Source organism: Mesoplodon mirus (genome assembly GCF_964341445.2).
Source record: "Mesoplodon mirus genome assembly, chromosome: 5".
NCBI lineage: Eukaryota > Metazoa > Chordata > Mammalia > Artiodactyla > Ziphiidae > Mesoplodon > Mesoplodon mirus.
The window spans coordinates 135,025,238-135,043,981 of NC_138980.1; the positions used below are offsets into that span (position 1 = coordinate 135,025,238).

At 35.5% G+C, this 18,744-nt stretch overlaps 1 protein-coding gene across 2 annotated transcripts in view; it reads right to left on the reverse strand.

Annotated features, from left to right (window-relative positions):
- IPO11 (importin 11) overlaps nucleotides 1–18,744 on the reverse strand; it is a 204,142-nt gene that overhangs the window by 153,323 nt on the left and 32,075 nt on the right. For both annotated transcript variants that reach the window (XM_082621272.1, XM_082621271.1), the window contains exons 6-9: nucleotides 12,566–12,698; nucleotides 7,978–8,036; nucleotides 3,202–3,250; nucleotides 1,666–1,736 (exon numbers count right to left, since the gene is read on the reverse strand). In XM_082621272.1, coding sequence (XP_082477398.1) covers nucleotides 1,666–1,736; nucleotides 3,202–3,250; nucleotides 7,978–8,036; nucleotides 12,566–12,698 — 312 coding nt within the window. The remainder of the gene's footprint in view (nucleotides 1–1,665; nucleotides 1,737–3,201; nucleotides 3,251–7,977; nucleotides 8,037–12,565; nucleotides 12,699–18,744) is intronic.

An 18,744-nucleotide genomic window follows, 5' to 3' on the forward strand; every position in this document is an offset into this window, starting at 1 on the left:
TATTCTTGTCACTGCCACCCTCCTCCCCCCCAAAAAAAGAAAAAGGCCTGAGTGTGATCAAGCCTCTGTATCTAACCAGAAATTTATAACAAATATGGGAGTAGGAGGGGTATAGAGACAAAGAAGTATGTTAAATAACACATCAGGATGTAGGCAGCCAAATCCACAACGCGGAAAACTCTACAGGAAATGATCTGTTATCTCAACAAATAAGTAACAAGAAAGAAAAAAAAAAAAAGACAGAAAGAGAACCAACACTATTGAATCCTTATTCAAAAAAAACTATAAAAAATTTATGAGAGAAATCTGAAAACTGACTAAATATTTAGATGATATTAAGAAGTCATTCCTACTTTTTAAATGTGATAATATTGTTAGATTATATGTTTTTTTAAAATCCTTCCTCACTTAAAGACACATATTCAAATATTTATAGATAATACTATATAATATCTGGGCTTTGCTTTAAAACAAACAGAAAGGAGAGAGAAGCAGCATACAGGTAGAAACAGAATTGACCATGACCTTACGCTGATAATTGCTGAAGCTGAGTGATAACCTCATGTGGATTCAAAGTTACTCAGTTCTATTTGGAGGCATATTTTAAATGTTCCAATTTTAAAAGCTTTAATAAAGTCTAAGACCATAAATATGAATTTCATAAATTATATACTCACACTGTGTAGTCCCACTGCCTAACCACATCATTTTGTTTTACTTTGCTATGTGTTTTTTGTTTTTAACTTAAAGGATCTAAGTCAATTTCTGGATCTTGGATGAGGTGGGCTTTGCTGTTGAGGCTCTTTGGAACATGAGAGTTGGAAATGAAGACAACTGAAACTGAAAGTGAGTTGGAAATGAAGACAACTGAAACTGAAAGTAACCGCTACCCAACCACAAAAAATAAGAACAGCTCATTTCTACTCCTTTGCTCCACCAGCTCCACCGGCCCCACCGGGGAACAGACAACCTCAACCCTATTAATGATACTTCAATGAAAAGGGGGAAATATGCTACAGATTTAGATATTGCCACCTATCTTCAAACACCTGTTTTAGGGCTATGCAGTCCTCCAACCACGTCTTCCTCACTGCTATACCCAATTCTTTGTACTTTTCCCAACCTCCAAGACCAAAATTTCGTAAAAATTAATATTTTTTATAAAACTTAATTTTATCAGAAATATATACACACTGCCTAGTAAAATGCACCCATATAATTATATTCAAAAGATATTTGATATTAATGATGATAATCTGTCATTATGAATATAATGACTTCCTAGTATTATCTACTGCGACATCTTAGCTGCTTTCTGCTGAGCTGCGTTGCTGTATTCTTTATCTCTGCTTTTTCCAGTGGGTTTGAGAATAATGAGGCTTACGGGAATCAACTTCTCTAATATTTATTAGGACTGATTTTTTTTTACATCCAGGTGACATACACTATGATATATGGTATATAAATTTAATTTTTATATGCATTCTAAAGACTAAGATACAAAGGTTTTCGGGGTTTTTTAGCTTTCTTATACACAGTAAGAAAATAAGTTACCTTAACACTAAAGTGCAAGTGTATGCTTATTAAAAAATCATTTTCCTTACTAAATTTGAGTATGTACATTTCATTTGAGAAAACATACTTAAGATCAAAAAAAAAACTTACCACTTTAGTAAAAAGAATGATGGTCTTTTCCAGTCTATCTCTACATACATTATCTGTACCTATACTTCTACCTGTTAGAAATACATTTCAAATATTAGTAAAAAATTTATAATATTCTAGAAATTCACAACCAAGACAATGACAAAACTTTTTACAAAAATACTGTTCAGATTTATTTTTGCACATTTTGCATTATGAATTCACTAGTGTGTATTCCCAACTCTAAACAAATAAACAGTAAAAATTAAGTTTTTAAAAAGCAATACCAAGACTTGTACTTGACACAGTAATCTTCAGTGCCATATTCCATAAAATTAATCCTAAAATACAAACTGAGCCCATTTCACAGTAAAAGGAATTTTATCCATAAAATCATGAATCACAGTTTCAAAATCTAAACTAGTCATATTTGAAATACCTATCAAGCAACATAAGTAAAAACAAAGAATTCAAAGATTATTAACATAATCATTATTTTTCTTATATCTTCTAACAATTTTCTTCTGATAATTTCCCTGGTATAATTAATTTTTGTACATTCAGAATAATGTCCATCAGCTCATTAACTATCTTGCTCCCTAATCATACTAATCATATTCTGTCTCATCAGTTATGTCATTCTCTTCTCCTGGAAATACTTCTATTCTTCCTTCTGTTTCCCCCATGGGGATGACCAGAGGAAAATGACCATTTTTAGGAAAAAAAAAAACTATATTATATGAGCTGTCTTATTCATCTTTACACGCACAGTACCCAGAACAATACCTGGCAACACACTCAATAATGATTCTACTAAACTGAAAATGACTGACATAAAACAATCAGCAACTCCCTAAAAGTGAGTACACTAAGATATCTTCTCAGGATAGTAAGTCTCCCAATACACTCACACATAAAAAACATACACGTATACAGGTTATACATATGTGTGTGTGCACGCATTCGTGTGTATCCTGTGTATGTTATGTGTGTGCATCCTGAGCAAAGGTGCTTATAATCATCGGGGAGAGAAAAGGATAACAAACAGACCACCAGTATAATACAACACAAATGCAAATGCTAAATTCTTTTGTGTGGGAGAGTGGATCAGAAAGGGTCCTATTGGTAAGTCAGTAAAGGTTAATAAACAAGGGATTTACAAAATGAATGTAACCATTTAAGAACATTTATATCAAACAGATACATAAAATGTACTAAAAGAAACAATCAATAAAAAGTCTAAACAGCATTTGACATAGGGTCTACACTTATTAACTGCTAAACATACTACCGCTGTGGATGTCTGCATGGAACATAGTAGCAGTAGAAATACAGAGGAAGGAACGGATACAAAATAATTTTATTTTTTAAAAAAGGTTTCCTCAATACTTAGGACAAGACAGGTATATGAAGACAAAGCTGAGCTTACAATTTAATTTCAGATAATTAATTACCGAGATAACAAGATTTTAGCCACTCCAGATTTGCAAGTGCCAAGCGGAAGCTATTAATGAGTAAGGATTCTACAGTAAAAACTACTGTCATGGAAGTACTTACTGCACTCCAGAAATTGTTTTAGACGTTCAAATATTCCATGTAAAAAACCCTAGAAAAGAAAAAAAATTTTGAAGAGTCTCAATTTATTGTTATAATTTTACCTTACACGTTTTCAGGGAAACTAAAACATACTTATCACATCATATTAAAAAGTTAAAATTAGATAAAAATCATTCCATTATTATAAAAATGTCTTCAGTCTTCCACAACAAAATAACTATAGTATTTCATCTCCTCAGTGTCTCATTTCAATAACCTAAATCACTTTGCAATAAATAAAAAATTATTTATTAAGCATTCTATTTCACTAAATATTTTCTATTCTCCTTACTGTTTTATTTTTTTTCATAGCCGTATAACCCCCTGACATACTGTTTATCATCTGTCTCCTCCCACTAAAATGTAAGATCCTTAAGAGCCAAGAACTTTTCCTTGTTATTTTGCTCTATCCCAGAATCCAGGAATGGTATTTAGCAATAATAAGTACTCATAATATGAATAAATGGTAGCAATTATTTATAGCAGAGTTCTCAATCTCAAGTATTAAATACATTAGCCTTCAGATACCAGAAAAGGCAAGACTCACCATTTACCATATGGGTCCAATACACCTTTACCTCTTAATATATATTTTAAAATGTTATGAAAACTTCACAGAAATAGGGCTTTCCTGGTGGCACAGTGGTTGAGAATCCGCCTGCCAATGCAGGGGAGACACAGGTTCGAGCCCTGGTCTGGGAGGATCCCACATGCCGTGGAGCAACTAAGGCCGTGTGCCACAACTACTGAGCCTGCACTCTAGAGCCCACGAGCCACAACTACTGAAGCCCACACACCTAGAACCTGTGCTCCACTACAAGAGAAGCCACAACAATGAGAAGCCTGCGTGCCACAACGAAGAAGTAGCCCCTGCTGCCACGACTAGAGAAAAGCCCGCACACAGCAACAAAGACCCAACACAGCCAAAAATAAAATAAATAAAATAAAGTAAATTTAAAACAATTTACAGAAATAAATATAAAGGGATAGTGAAAAACAACTTTATTAAAAATTTTTAAGAATTTAATTATCACAGACTTCTTTGTATCAATAAATTATGGTATATAAACATCATAAAAGATGTCACATGTCCTGTTAGCAAATGATGGTCCAGGTTTTTGTCACAAAATACTACACAATGAAGGCCTTCCTGATGAATGACTAACTAGAACAGAATGCTCTATTTCTTCTTTGAAATATAGAAATATATTGTTCACTAATCAATTCCTGAGTCTGAGACAATTCAACTAGGATATCATCACCTGAAGACACAAAGGCTGGGACTTCACTTGGACAATTTCACTATCATCATTAGGGTCTAGAACGCTGCTACCGGTCTCTCTGAGAGCATCCATCTTCAGATTCATGTAAAAATTATAAAACATTTTCCTGTTAATTTTCTTTTCTCAGCCATTTCGAGCAGGAAATGAAAAATCCTGAATTCTCGACTGTGTTAAATGAAAGCTAATAGTAAAGAGACAGTGTTTGTGGTCTTCTTTTACACCTTCCTAAAAGACGATGCAATACAGTAGACAACACAGTAAGAAAACTGCAGGACAACAACTAATTTCACTATTGCCTCATCCTCTGGCAATCTCATCATTCTTTCATTTTCATACTATTTCAATCTTTTTAAGCACAGTTGAGAATGATAAGTAATGATAATTAATAAAATAATTCCTAGGATGATGAAACAGCAGAATGTTTCAATATAGGAAAAATAAAATCACCGAGATCCCATATGTATGTTAAATTTATACAGGGGTTCAATGGTCCCATATAGTAGCTACAAGATAGAAGTAATTTTATTCTATTTTCTTTTAAATAAAATTTGTGTATCAGTCAGGGTTCTCTAAAGAGAGTAGAAAATTATAAAGGCCATCAATTTTAAGTGCATCAAGAGGATCGGGAATTTACAGAACTAGACCACCAACTAATCTGCAACCCAAATCAACTAATTAACTTGACTATGGTTATGTAATAATAAAGTAAGAACCCCTTAAAGTTATCATCAAATGGTAATTTACAGAGCATTTTAATTAGTTGCTGAACTCATTACAAAAATCATTATCTCCCTTAATCCTCACAACATCCAATGGGATATGTACTATTATTTCATCTCATATTACAAAAAAGGAAACTCAGTATCAAGGAAAATAAGTAAATAGTCTGAGGCCATGTTATCAGGAAAAGGCCAAGCCAAGATTCAAATCCAAATTTATCTGCCTCCAGAAACCCAAACCTCACGACTATCATATAGTGCTTCTTAAGCATCTTTTGAATTCCATGTTATTTTAAAGATCTTTATGTTATTTGAAAAGTTGCCCATAATTTGTTAAAATTCTATTCTCTTTACAGCTAGTCAATATACATTAAATGCCACAACACAGCATTTATAACTGAGTAAAGGTTGATGTACAATTTCTGAGACAGAAGAAAGACTCTCAAGGAAAAGCCAAAGGCTCACAAAATATGGATAGTATCCACTGAAAACTATTATTCTAGTTTACAGAAATATGATTCAAATCAATTCATTTTCACTAAAAAAACCTGACATATTCAGTGTTTTAATTTTATGATACTCAGAATAATATTACATATAAAGATAATCACTGAACCTTCTCACATGTTTCTACCATATCATATAGCCATTCATTTAACAAATAACTACAGAACATTTTTATATTGCAGAGATTGTTCCAGGCTCTGGAGTGAACAGTGAATGAAACAAAGTCTCTGCAGTCATGAAACTTACACTCTAGTGAGGGAAATGAGGGGGAGTTGTCAAACTGATTTCTGGAAAATGTTTTTTGACAGCATAGCAATAAATATAGATATTTAAATGTATCAGTATTTAAAACTGTGATTGGTTTTGATATATCTTCGGGCAATTTGGTAATATATATCAATATTATCAGTGTGCATACACTTTAACCCAACATTTCCATTTCTAAGAATTTATCCTAGAAGATCACTTAGAAAAGTACACAATGACATATGCACCCAAATGCTCATTCCAATACCATTTATCAACAGTTAAAAACTGGAAACAACCTACATGTCATCAACAGATAATTGTTGGGCAAGTAAATTATAGAAAACCTATGATTAATTTTATCATTTTTTAAAAAATTTGTACACCTACAGTAATCATATGGATTTACTATACAATCATTAAAAACATGACATATAACAATACTACTGACATGAGAAAAATATCCCCAATACACTGAGTTTAAGAAAAAGCCAAGTGGACTTCCCTGGTGGCACAGTGGCTAAGAATCCACCTGCCTATGCAGGGTACACGGGTTCTAGCCCTGGTCCGGGAAGATCCCACATGCCACGGAGTAACTAAGCCTGTGTGCCACAACTACTGAGTCTGCACTCTAGAGCCCGCGAGCCACAACTACTGAGCCCGTGTGCCACAACTACTGAAGCCTGCGTGCCTAGAACCCGTGGTCCGCAACAAGAGAAGCCACCGCAATGAGAAGCCCACATACCACAACTAAGAGTAGCCCCCACTCACCACAACTAGAGAAAGACCACCCACAGCAACAAAGACCCAACACAGCCAAAAATAAATAAATAGATGAACGAAGGAAGGAAGGAAGGAAGGAAGAAAGGGAGGGAGGGAGGAAGGAAGGAAGGAAGATGGACCCAAGTAAGGAAACAGCTTGTAGGTCTCATTCATATAAAATTGAGGAAGAGAGAAAGTATATCTGAAAGAATATAAGATGTCTTAAAGGATAATTAACAAATGTTAGCAATATCTCTGATAGTAAGTTTTTAAATGATTTCTTATTTCCTGTTTCCTTTTCTGAGTTTTTTAATCTTTAAAAAAATAAGCATATAATGCTTTTATAGAAAAAAATCGTCTTTACATTATAATGATGTATATTAGCAGTTTTTGAACTCTTTTAACAATAGAACCATTATTTCAATCATAATCTTATGGAAATACAAAATATACTAAAGATTAAAAAAAAAACTGTGACTCTGGTCAAATCTAGTAGGACAGACACAAAGACCCAATTAAATATAATCTTTCCACAATTCCTATACAGCCCCCAAGACAATCCAGAGAGTAACATCTTAGCTGACCTAAACTCACTGTGAAAACTAATATAGATGTGAGCAAGTATGATACAATTCCATTTTGTTTAGGAATAAAATTTATGCAGCTATATATTTTTTCATATAGAAAAAGTAGATGATGTGATACCAAAAATGAATATATTTCACAACTTGTTGGGCTTATCAGTGGAGTTTTCCCCTCTTATGTACATAACTTTTAATTGATTGCAAAGAGCATAAATGTTATGATTCAAGGGGAAAAAAACACATTTTAAGTACATAAAAACAGACAAAGGAAAATACCAAGGATATAAATCAATCTACAGTGACCCTGGTAATGTTATCATAGCATTCAAATTCACAAGAGTTCACGTGAATTCACAGTAACACTCTCAATGCACCACGGCATCTTGAGAACCATCCTAGTTCTACTTCCTCTCCTTCACATAATATTTCTGCTTTAACATATTTTCTGTATGTCTGAAAACAGACCACAAGTCTAAAAGTGTAGTATAATATATACAGAACAGTAAAAAACTAGGTGGTCATTTAATAAAAAACTTTTAAATGAATGCCAAGTAAAAAGAATAAACTTTGTAACATTCAGGAAAATACCAAGCACTTTTCCAAAGTTACAAAAATTAAACGACTTCTTTCACTTACCATCACCTCCATATTCTTATGAGGTTCCACGAATCCATTAACAGTTAACTTACGCAGCACTGAAAAGTAAAATCAAGCTTTACTTACATCTTTTTTTTCATATTTTTTCCTATTAAAATCATAATCATAATAGACTCAGAATCACAAAGCCTCATCAAGCCTGGAGGTTAATCTAGCTTAATCCTTTCATTTAATAGATAAAGAAAGGTAACTCCTGGTCACTGGTTGGTTATGAAGTGGGAAAGATGGAACTAAACCCCAGTTATTGTGACTAAGAAGCAATGTTCTTCTCACTTATCATAACTACTCATGTTTTTTAAAACCATACTGCAAAATTTAGTTCAATTTACATAACTGTTAGCACTTCTCACTTGCAATAACACCTACGGGCTAAGTTGAGAAGGTTACCTCTATTCCATAAACTTTAAACTATGACTCAACAGTGACCGAAAAGCTTTATTCAGTTTTAGGCTACATTAATGAAAATACAGTACCCTCCAAAACGGGATAAAAAGATTAAACTCTATTTCCAAATCTGGAATAAACTACAGTGCTCAATTACAAGCATCACATTTTACAAGTAAACCGATGTACACAGGGAGACAACAAGCAGGATTAACAGATTTGAAGTCAGATCTAAACTTAAATCGTAGCTCCAATGTCTAAAACTGTATTATTTTGGGCAACTTTTCTGATCTCACATTCCTCATCTATAAAATGTGGTTGTAAGTCCTACTGCATAGGGTTATTAAAGAATTCAATAGTACAATATATGTAAAACACTTAGCAGAATTCAGTAACAACAAGCATGATAGCAGCATAAGACTACCACCTCATATTATCAAATTTAAAGTCACTTCACTTTAAGAAAACAACATTACAGACAGCACTGCTTTCTATATAACTAAAGACTCAGTGTTCATGAGGTGAAGTCTAAGGGCAGTGTAACCCACATACCTACAGTCAATTAACCTTCAATAAAGGAGGCAAGAATATACAATGGAGAAAAGACAGCCTCTTTAGCAAGTGATATTGGGAAAGCTGGACAGCCGCATGAAAGTCAATGAAGTTAGTTAGAACACTTCCTCACACCATACAGAGAAATAAACTCAAAATGGCTTGAAGAGTTAAATATAGGACATGAACCATAAAACGCCTAGAAGAGAACAAAGGCAAAACATTCTCTGACATAAATAGTACCAATGTTTTCTTAGATCAGTCTCCCAAGGCAAAAGAAATAAAAGCAAAAATAAACAAACAGGACCTAATCAGACTTACAGTTTTTGCACAGCAAAGGAAACCATAAACAAAATGAAAAGACAACCTACAGACTGGGAGAAAATGTTTGCAAACGATGCAACCAACCAGGGCTTAATTTCCAAAATACACTAACAGCTCATACGACTCAATAACAAAAAAACAAACAACCCAATCAAAAAATGGGCAGAAGACCTAAATAGACAGTTAAACAAAGAAGACATACAGATGGCCAATAGGTACATGAGAAGATGCTCAACATCGCTAATTATTAGAGAAATGCAAATCAAAACTACAATGAGGTACATCACCTCACACTGGTCAAAATGGCCATCATTAAAAAGTCTACAGGGACTTCCTGGTGGTGCAGTGGTTAAGAATCCGCCTGCCAATGCAGGGGACACAGGTTCAATCCCTGGTCCAGAAAGATCCCACATGCCACAGAGCAACTAAGCCTGTGTGCCACAACTACTAAGACTGCACTATAGAGCCTGTGAGTCACAACTACAGAGCCTCTGAGCCACAACTACTGAGCCTGGGTGCCACAACTACTGAAGCCCATGCACCACAACAAAAAGCCACTGCAATGAGAAGCCCACGCACAGCAACGAAGAGGAGCCCCCACTCGCTGCAACTAGAGAAACCCCATGTGTAGCAACAAAGACCCAACACAGCCATAAATAAATAAATAAATAAATTTTTTGAAAAAAGTCTACAAATAATAAATGCTGGAGTGGGTGTGGAGAAGAGGGAGCCCTCCTACACTTTTGGTGAGAACATAAATTGGTACAGCCACTAAGGAGAACCATATGGAGGTCCCTTAAAAAACTAGAGTTGCCGTATGATCCAGCAATCCCCTTCCTGGGTATATATGTGGAGAAAACCATAATTTAAAAAGATACATACACCCCAATGTTCATAGCAGCACTATTTACAATAGCCAAGACATGGAAACAACCTAAATGTCCATCGACAGATAAATGGATAAAGAAGATGTATATATACACACAACAGAATACTACTCAACCATAAAAAAGGATGAAATAATGTCATTTGCAGCAACACTGATGGACCTAGAGATTATCATACTAAGTGAAGTCAGAAAGAGAAAGACAAATACCATATGATATCACTTACATGTGGAATCTAAAATATGACACAAATGAACTTATTTACAAAACAGAAACAGACCCACAGACATAGAAAACAAACTTATACTTACCAAAAGGGAAGGGGGTCAGGGAGGGATGAATTAGGAATTGAGATTAGCAGAAACATACTATCAGTACTATATACAAAATAGATGAATAACAAAGTCCTACTGTATAGCACAGGGAACTATATTCAACATCCTGTAATAAACCATAATGGCAAAGAATATGAAAAAAAATGTGTGTATATGTGTGTGTGTGTGTGTAAGTGAATCACTTTTCTGAATCACCAGAAATTAATACAACATTGTAAATCAATTAAACTTCAATAAAAAATTAATAAAGTTCAGTGTATTAAAATTAGGCTTAGAATGCAAATGTCTAAAGACCTTCAGTTTCATACCATCAATTATATACAACTCAAGTTACTGCACCATAATAGGAGAAAACAGGGCTCAAGCTGAATCCCTTAGCCTGGACAAGATCTTTCCCACCACAGGACCTTGGTCTACACTATCTGGGACAGTGCTTTCTTTCTCCCTTTATCACCTAGTTAACTTCCATTTATCCTTTATGATTTTGGTTCAAACATCAGTTTCTCAGGAAAGTCTTTTCTGAGCTTATTACCAATCATAACATTGTAAGGCCACCCTATCACAGATGTCATTTTACATGTACTTGTATGATCATTTTATTATATCTGTCTCCCCAGAACCAAGCACCTACCTATAAATATGAATGAAGTAATGACTGAATATTGAATGAAGTAATGAATTCAATATTGAAATATTGAATGAAGTAATGAACATATGCCTGTCTAAAAGATACTAAATGCACACAGGTATAAATGCAAAGATTATATGTGACAAAAGCTCTAGTCCTAAGTATTTAAGTCATAAAAGGAAAGAAATTTATATTGACAGAAAAAGTATTTTAAAGAAAAATGCTATGAGATTTTTCCAGGTCAGGATGCCTTAGAAATGCTAATGTGTATCTAAGACCTTGAGATGCTGTGGTGTCGAAAAGCCTAAAGGAGGCTAATGTAGAGTAGAACAGCATCATTTGTGTCAGGAGTTACGCTTTGAAGTCAGTGAGACAAAAAAACTCTACAATCAAAAGGATTCATGAAAATTCCTTAATCATTAAATACAGTACTTACACACCGCTTTATGTATCTAATCTTGTATCAGTTTCTCTAATTCTTTCTGTGTAAACATTTCTAAGGCCTTTTAATGTCTTCCTCAAGAATGTTGGCAAAACCATCTCCATTCACTTGTAAAACCACCTGTACAATGGATTGGATTTTACATGTCAATAGTCCTTTAAAATAATATGTCCACAAGGTTCCCCAAAGTGTGTTGACAGTTTGGAGTTTGTGCATCCACTATCTTGTTAATGTAAGTGATGCACTGGAGTAGTGCCATTGTAAGGTACTAAGGTGAGTATGATAAAAGGGTTTACAAATAAAACAGAGAATGCAAAATGAGCTGTAGTAAGAAAGAAATAAAGGTTGCTTGAGCTCAAACTAAGAAACACAAGATAAAAGAGCCTCAGCAACCACAACAGAAGGAAGACAAAGAGAATAAAATGATGGTGAATGTTTTAGAAAGGAAATGAACCTCGGAATACATGCATCAAGATAAGCTCAGCTCAGGGAAGGTGAAAGAGATTTATGCTAAGGGATGCCTATAAACAAAGCATAGGAAAACACAGGCGAAGACAGCACCCCAACAAGTACCTTCTAAAATCCAAGTGAGCCTAAGGTACAAACAAGGAAGATGAGTTCTCAGGGAAAAGAGAGCTGGGAGATAGAGCTCAACTAATAAGCCTTGGGGACAGAAGTTTAGGAAAGTCGGCATGACAATAATAATGGTAGCAGCCCAGAATGAGAAATGAAGCAAAAAAGAAGTGCAAGTATTTGAAAGGCATGCATTCCGAGCCATGAAACTCCAGTAATGTGAATATAACTTAAAGCTATCCATTGAACTATGTGTGCTCTCATCAATTAAGGTAGAGGAAGAGCTATTCTTACAAAAGCAAAGCAAACTACAAGAGCCCTAGTCTCTGAGGGAACTATTAACCCCTTATTCTTGCAAACAGAAAGTCCATACAGAGAAACTATTCGGCCACTGTTCTCAGGTATGTTGTTTCAAAAATAAGCATGTCAAGTTTAATAGTACCTTTCAATGACAGTAGAGTTCGTTCTAGTGAACTTAGAACTGCAGCTTCATTGCCAGAAGAAACTTGTTGAAGGAATGTGTCTGTGTGGTGATTCCACAGAGAGCAGGCAAAACTATAAATTCCAGAAGCTAACTGCAAAGATATCAACAAATTTGGTCACAATATTATTACAGATTTCAGTAATCAATTAGACCTACGTAGTAACACATTTTGGTTTTAAAACTCAGCACACATTTTCAATGAGATTTAAAATAGTCAAGAATCACTTACAGCAACATTTTAAACTTTTTTTAGTCACAATGCACAGAAGTATAGTTTACATTGGCTGCTGCTATGAACACACACACACATGCCCCCCCCCAAAATATTAGTTTCTTGAAACATTGCTTAGCCTAATGCCTGCATTGCAGTCTGATATTTCCTATTTTTACTTTTTTTTCTTCCACTAATAGTTGTAACACTCAGCTTTAAAAACAGGACTGTCACTGAATTTATCAGATAAATCAATATACTAAGAATACAAAGGAGTTAAATTTCTGTGTTCTGCCAATTCTACCCATATGGTTTTGGGTATTTAAAGCCAAGAACATAACAAACCACATCACTTGTCAGGCTGCTTGCCTAATATGTACCAGTATTTAAAAACCTGACTCACACTGAGAACCACCTTCCAGTGGTATCTTCGTTTTTTTCCAGAAGGTTTAAGAGCAAACCACTTGAGCCTATATGGCAATTTTCTTTAAATAAAATCATACATAAGTGCATATGACTAGTTATCATTAGCACACTTCAGAATGATTTTTTCTTATTTGAGATATGTCATATCAACTAATTAAACACTGTATTTACTAATGTGGTCAGGTATCAGAAACCAGTCAGAAATGCAATCCTGTGAATATAATATTTCTAAGAAAAAATCAAATTCCACTTCTGTTATTTTAATTCAGTAATCTTAATGGTCTGTGCTTCCAGGTATAGAGAAACAGCTTCACCATACCCCTTGGAAACTGCACATATCTACACAGGCAAAGGCTTAAACCTCAGCTAATCCGAGTACTGGCAGAACATCTTGTGATCCTCCTGGAACACAAGAGGATGAAAGGCTTGTAAGCAACTGCTAGAACACCAATCTCCTGCTCACCTCCCTATCTCCTCTGTTAGATGGTTTCTCATGGCCTCCTGGGATTTGATAAGGTATAAAGTATCCTATACCACCAGAAGAGAGCTGCAGAATATAATACCACTTAGTTACAGTCCAGAATTGGCTTCCCAGCAATGGGGCATTCCACAACTTGGACTGGAGTCATCCAGCCCCTATTGCTTTAGTCATTGTTTTCAGTGTGTAGCCATATAGCATTTGTGACAGAAATCAAGAAAGAAACAGTAGTATGAAAAAACTTTAATTAATATTCTTCTTTGTTTCACACTCTAGTTCTGGAGCTAAGCACCTAGCTTAGGCATTAGGCATCTATTACGCCACAAGTCATAATTCTTTTTAGCTAGCCTACAAAGGGCTCTGCACAAACAGGGATGGTTGGAATGAAACAGCAATAGCACTACACTGTCAGCCCAAGGGTAAAAGGAAGGAGACAGACAAAGAAGGAAAACACCACAAGAATTTGGGACGGAATGCTGCTAACTGTCCTGTAAACACAAGTCCTCCACAAGCTTCTATCTGCTCTAGAAAATACCAACTGATACATGCTCACAAAAGGCTCATCTGGAAAAGAGAAAGTAATAATAAGCACAAATAGGAGGGATAAAAATATTTATTCTACATTTTATTCTCAAAAATGTAGAGGGGGTAGGGAATATTCAGTTAGACAATATAAAAATAAATTATTTAATGAAACATTTTAGGTAGTAGTTCATGAAAATCCCAAATACTTGCATTTTTCTTTTTCTAAACCAGAAGAAACAGTGCCACCCACTGACTGCTTAGCAACTTTGTAGAAGCACACAGACTTGACTCCTTGAATATCAAAGGCAAAACATTACAGGAAGTTTTATTTCTTTTAGCATTTTAAATATTCTTAAACTTTTTTAGCCTCAGGACCACTGTCCTCACAATTTTCCCCTAAGAAAAGTGAGCACCAAAAATGTTTAAATCAAAGTCTTGTAATTCATCACTAATAGTGGGGCAATGAATATTATCCACAAACTGGAGCTTTCAAAACCTGCTTAACCTAACTCTAATCAACAAGATAGGGACTTCCCTGATGGTCTAGTGGTTAAGAATCCATCTTGCAACGCAGGGGACACCAGTTCAATCCCTGGTCAGGGTACTAAGATCCCACATGTCGCGGAGCAACTAAGCCTGTGCACCACAACTACTGAGCCCGGGCGCTCTGGAGCCCACATGCCACAACTAAAGAGAAGCCCGTGCGCTGCAACAAAGAGCCTGTGCGCCACAACTAGGACTCTACACAGCCAAATAAATAAATATTAAAAAAAAAAATAACCAAAAAACGTTTCAACATGTCAATGGTGCACCAATAAAAAAAAAGAGAGAAAGAATACTATTCTAACTTAAAAAGACTCTTAAGAAGGAATTAATTCCCTGGCGGTCCATTGGTTAGGACTCCGCACTTTCACTGCCGAGGGCGCAGGTTCAATCCCTGGTCAGGGAACTAAAATCCCACAAGCCACATGGTGTGGCCAAAAAAAAAGACACTTAAGAAATATGATCAAATGCTATGTACCTGCCATATTCATTTTTCTGGCTCAAACACACCACTTGTAAACATATTTAAGAACAACGTAGAAAATTGGCTAGAAGTATTACATCATATTAAATCACTACTTTTATGTGTGTTAAGTATGATAAAAGTTAAATGATTATATATGCTAAGTAACCAGATTAGGCTCAAGATGGAATCACGCACGCTAAGCCCCACAGCAGCAAACCAAAACTTAGAACTAAGGTTCTATGCTGGGCTCTCCCAGAAAAGGCAGGTCTAGGTCAACCTATCAGTGCCTACCTGCTCAACACAAGTTACCTGATCCAGCTCTAAGACTTCTCTTTGCTCCATATAAGGAAAATAACCCTGATTTAGCTATTCAGCTAATTCCCAGTCTAGCTTCCTTGTTCCTGCTCACTTTTGTACAAAAAACTCTTTCAGCTTGTACAGCTCTTTGGAGCTCCTATCTGCTAGACTGGATGCTGCCTGACCCATGAAGAGTTGAATAAAAGTCTATTAGGGGCTTCCCTGGTGGCGCAGTGGTTGAGAGTCCACCTGCCGATGCAGGGCACACGGGTTCGTGCCCCGGTCCGGGAAGATCCCACATGCCGCGGAGCGGCTCGGCCTGTGAGCCATGGCCGCTGAGCCTGCACGTCCGGAGCCTGTGCTCTGCAATGGGAGAGGCCACAACAGTGAGAGGCCTGCGTACCACAAAAAAAAAAAAAAAAGTCTACTAAATCAGTAAACTGTCAGTGGAAAATTTTCTTTTAACCTTTAAAAAAATAAATCTTTTTACAAATGAATTCTAAAGTATTTAGTAATAAAATATCATGAAATCTTTAAATTACTATAAAATATCTTAGAAAAAGCAATAAAGCAAAAACAGCGAAATGTTAACTGCTAAATCTAGGTATATGAGTACCTAGATGAGTATATGGCAGTTAATATTTTTTCTTTATTTTTCTGTATGTTTAAAAAATTCACAAGTAACTCTTAAAACATCCACACATTTGTAACAAAAAAAGGTAGTTACTTTAGTAGCAGTCAGCTTTTTCCTTAATATTTAAATAAAAATTTGTTTCCACTTAACCATGACATACATATATATCAAACTACCCAAATGTGTCAGGCCAGAAGCTTTGGTGGATTGTAAGGTTTCAAAAACAATTTCCAAAGTGCCAATGTCTCTCAATTGATATTAGCTTTCAATGAAGGACATTCCTAAAGACCTGTAACATCTGTTACCTACATATTTTTTAAGTAAAATCTAATTTTTATTTTGTTCTCAAACCTGCCACTGGTACACCTCAGGCCCAGGAAGGTCACTGTGGCCCATCTTCCAGATCCCTCAAGTCCTCTAATCCTAGCAACAGCCATAAGGCTGTCCTTAGCTACTGATGTCTAGACAATGCTCTCAGGTATACAGAATATGATCTCAATATGAGGAAGGAGGAAGTGAAACTACCCTCCTCTCCATTTGGGATCCTGCCTTTGTTCACAGCTGCATTTCAGGCATCCAATACGGTGATTGGCAGAGTAGGAACTCAAATATTTGTCAGACAGATGGAGATGGGCAAAAAACAAAGCATAAATCGGCAATGCTTCAAGAGCCCCTTTTCCTAGGACCCAGACAAGAGTCCTTGTGAACCATCCAGAAAGGATAAGCACCATGCTATACTCAAAATCTCCTCTTCTGTTTAGTGCATAGCTTTTTTTTTTTTTTTTTTTTTTTGGTCAGGCTCATCACTTTGACTCTCTCCTCCATTAAAACTTCCCACCAAAAGTTTCCTCATACTTATATAAGCCTAGACTCACACACACTCACACGCATGCACGCACGCGCACACACACACACACTCTTAAGTCCCCATACAGGCTCATAGCAGAGATGACCCTTTGTGTATTATAGGAGTCACTCTTTAAACAACGTGTCTAAAAGCCCATTTGAATTCGGCAGAGCAAAAGACAAGCTCTAGAATCAGCATTTAATCAGTACTTGGCATTTAAAATCACCCAAACGAAATTGAAACAAAATGAATTTAACCTACTTGATGATTTGCTTATAAACACATTTATCTTTTAAATAAATTTCACTATTTTGTAAATTTCCTGAAGGTTCAAGCTATACCATATAAGTGGCACCTTGGCATTCTCAAATTTAACATTCATAACTTCAACTATTTGGGAATTTTCCCTAAGGACCACATCATGAAATTATAAATTTATAAGAAGTATGAAAATCTCTTTTACGAGGCTGAGTGAGCTTATACTAAGCAACCCATCTCAAAATAGCTATGTGGTTCTGTTTTGTTAGTTTATTCAGAAAACAGTGACTCATCAGGAAGACTCTTTGGTAGTATTGTAACCTGACTTCACCTTGTCACACAGTTTTCTCTTATCTTCACCATGCAAACAATACACATGCTGTTAGTGGGAACATTATTCATCATAAACCCTTCAGTTTTTTATATTTTGCTAAATGTTAGCTTTGACTATAATAACAATGTAATACAGTATTTAGTTTTCTTCTGTGGCAGATTTTAATAAGTTACTAAATGAACTTTGAGGGTTCGTGTCTTACGCCTTTCCCCACGCATCTCAAGAGATGACTATTTGTCTCTTTCATCTCCTTCAGTATCTTAGATATCTCTCGTACACAACAGGCAAACAATATCTGCTGACCTACTCTCAGGGAGAAGAATTTAAGAGTAATTCCTAACATCCAACCTTAAAAAATTCATAATAAAAACTGGTTATGGGGCTTCCCTGGTGGCGTAGTGGTTGAGAGTCCGCCTGCCGATGCAGGGGACACGGGTTCGTGCCCCGGTCCGGGAAGATCCTACATGCCACAGAGTGGCTAGGCCGCTGAGCCTGCGCGTCCGGAGCCCGTGCTCCGCAATGGAAGAGGCCACAACAGGGAGAGGCCCAGGTACCGCAAAAAAACAAAAAAACAAACAAACAAAAAAAAAACCTGGTTATGGAATATGTCATTTTTAGAGATTCATACTCTAAATATTATTGGATGAAATGACACATTAAGATTTGCTCCAGCAAAGAGGAAAAGTAAACGTGGCAACACCTTAAGAACTGTTAAATATGAGTGAAGAATATATGGGGGTTGTTGTATTGTTCTCTCAACTAGAGTATATTTGAAATTTTCTTAATTAAGAAAACGATATAACTGGTTGTATGCCAAAATTCCACAGCAAAGTATCCAATAAAGTCAGTAGGTCAAGAATTTAACTGTATGCCAAGAAAATACAAAAAAAAGAAAAAAGAAAACGAAATGTACAAAGGTCTTGGCTTCTAGAAAAAAGTGATTAAAAATGCAAAATTGATACTTAAATTACACCGTAACTAAGATTTCCATCTCAAAACTTTAATGGTGTTTGTATAGATTAACTTGGAATAATAAAGATTATAAATTCACAGAATCACACAACTTTAGAATTGAAAGAAAATTTTAAAGAATCATGAAGTTTAAATGTCTTACTCAA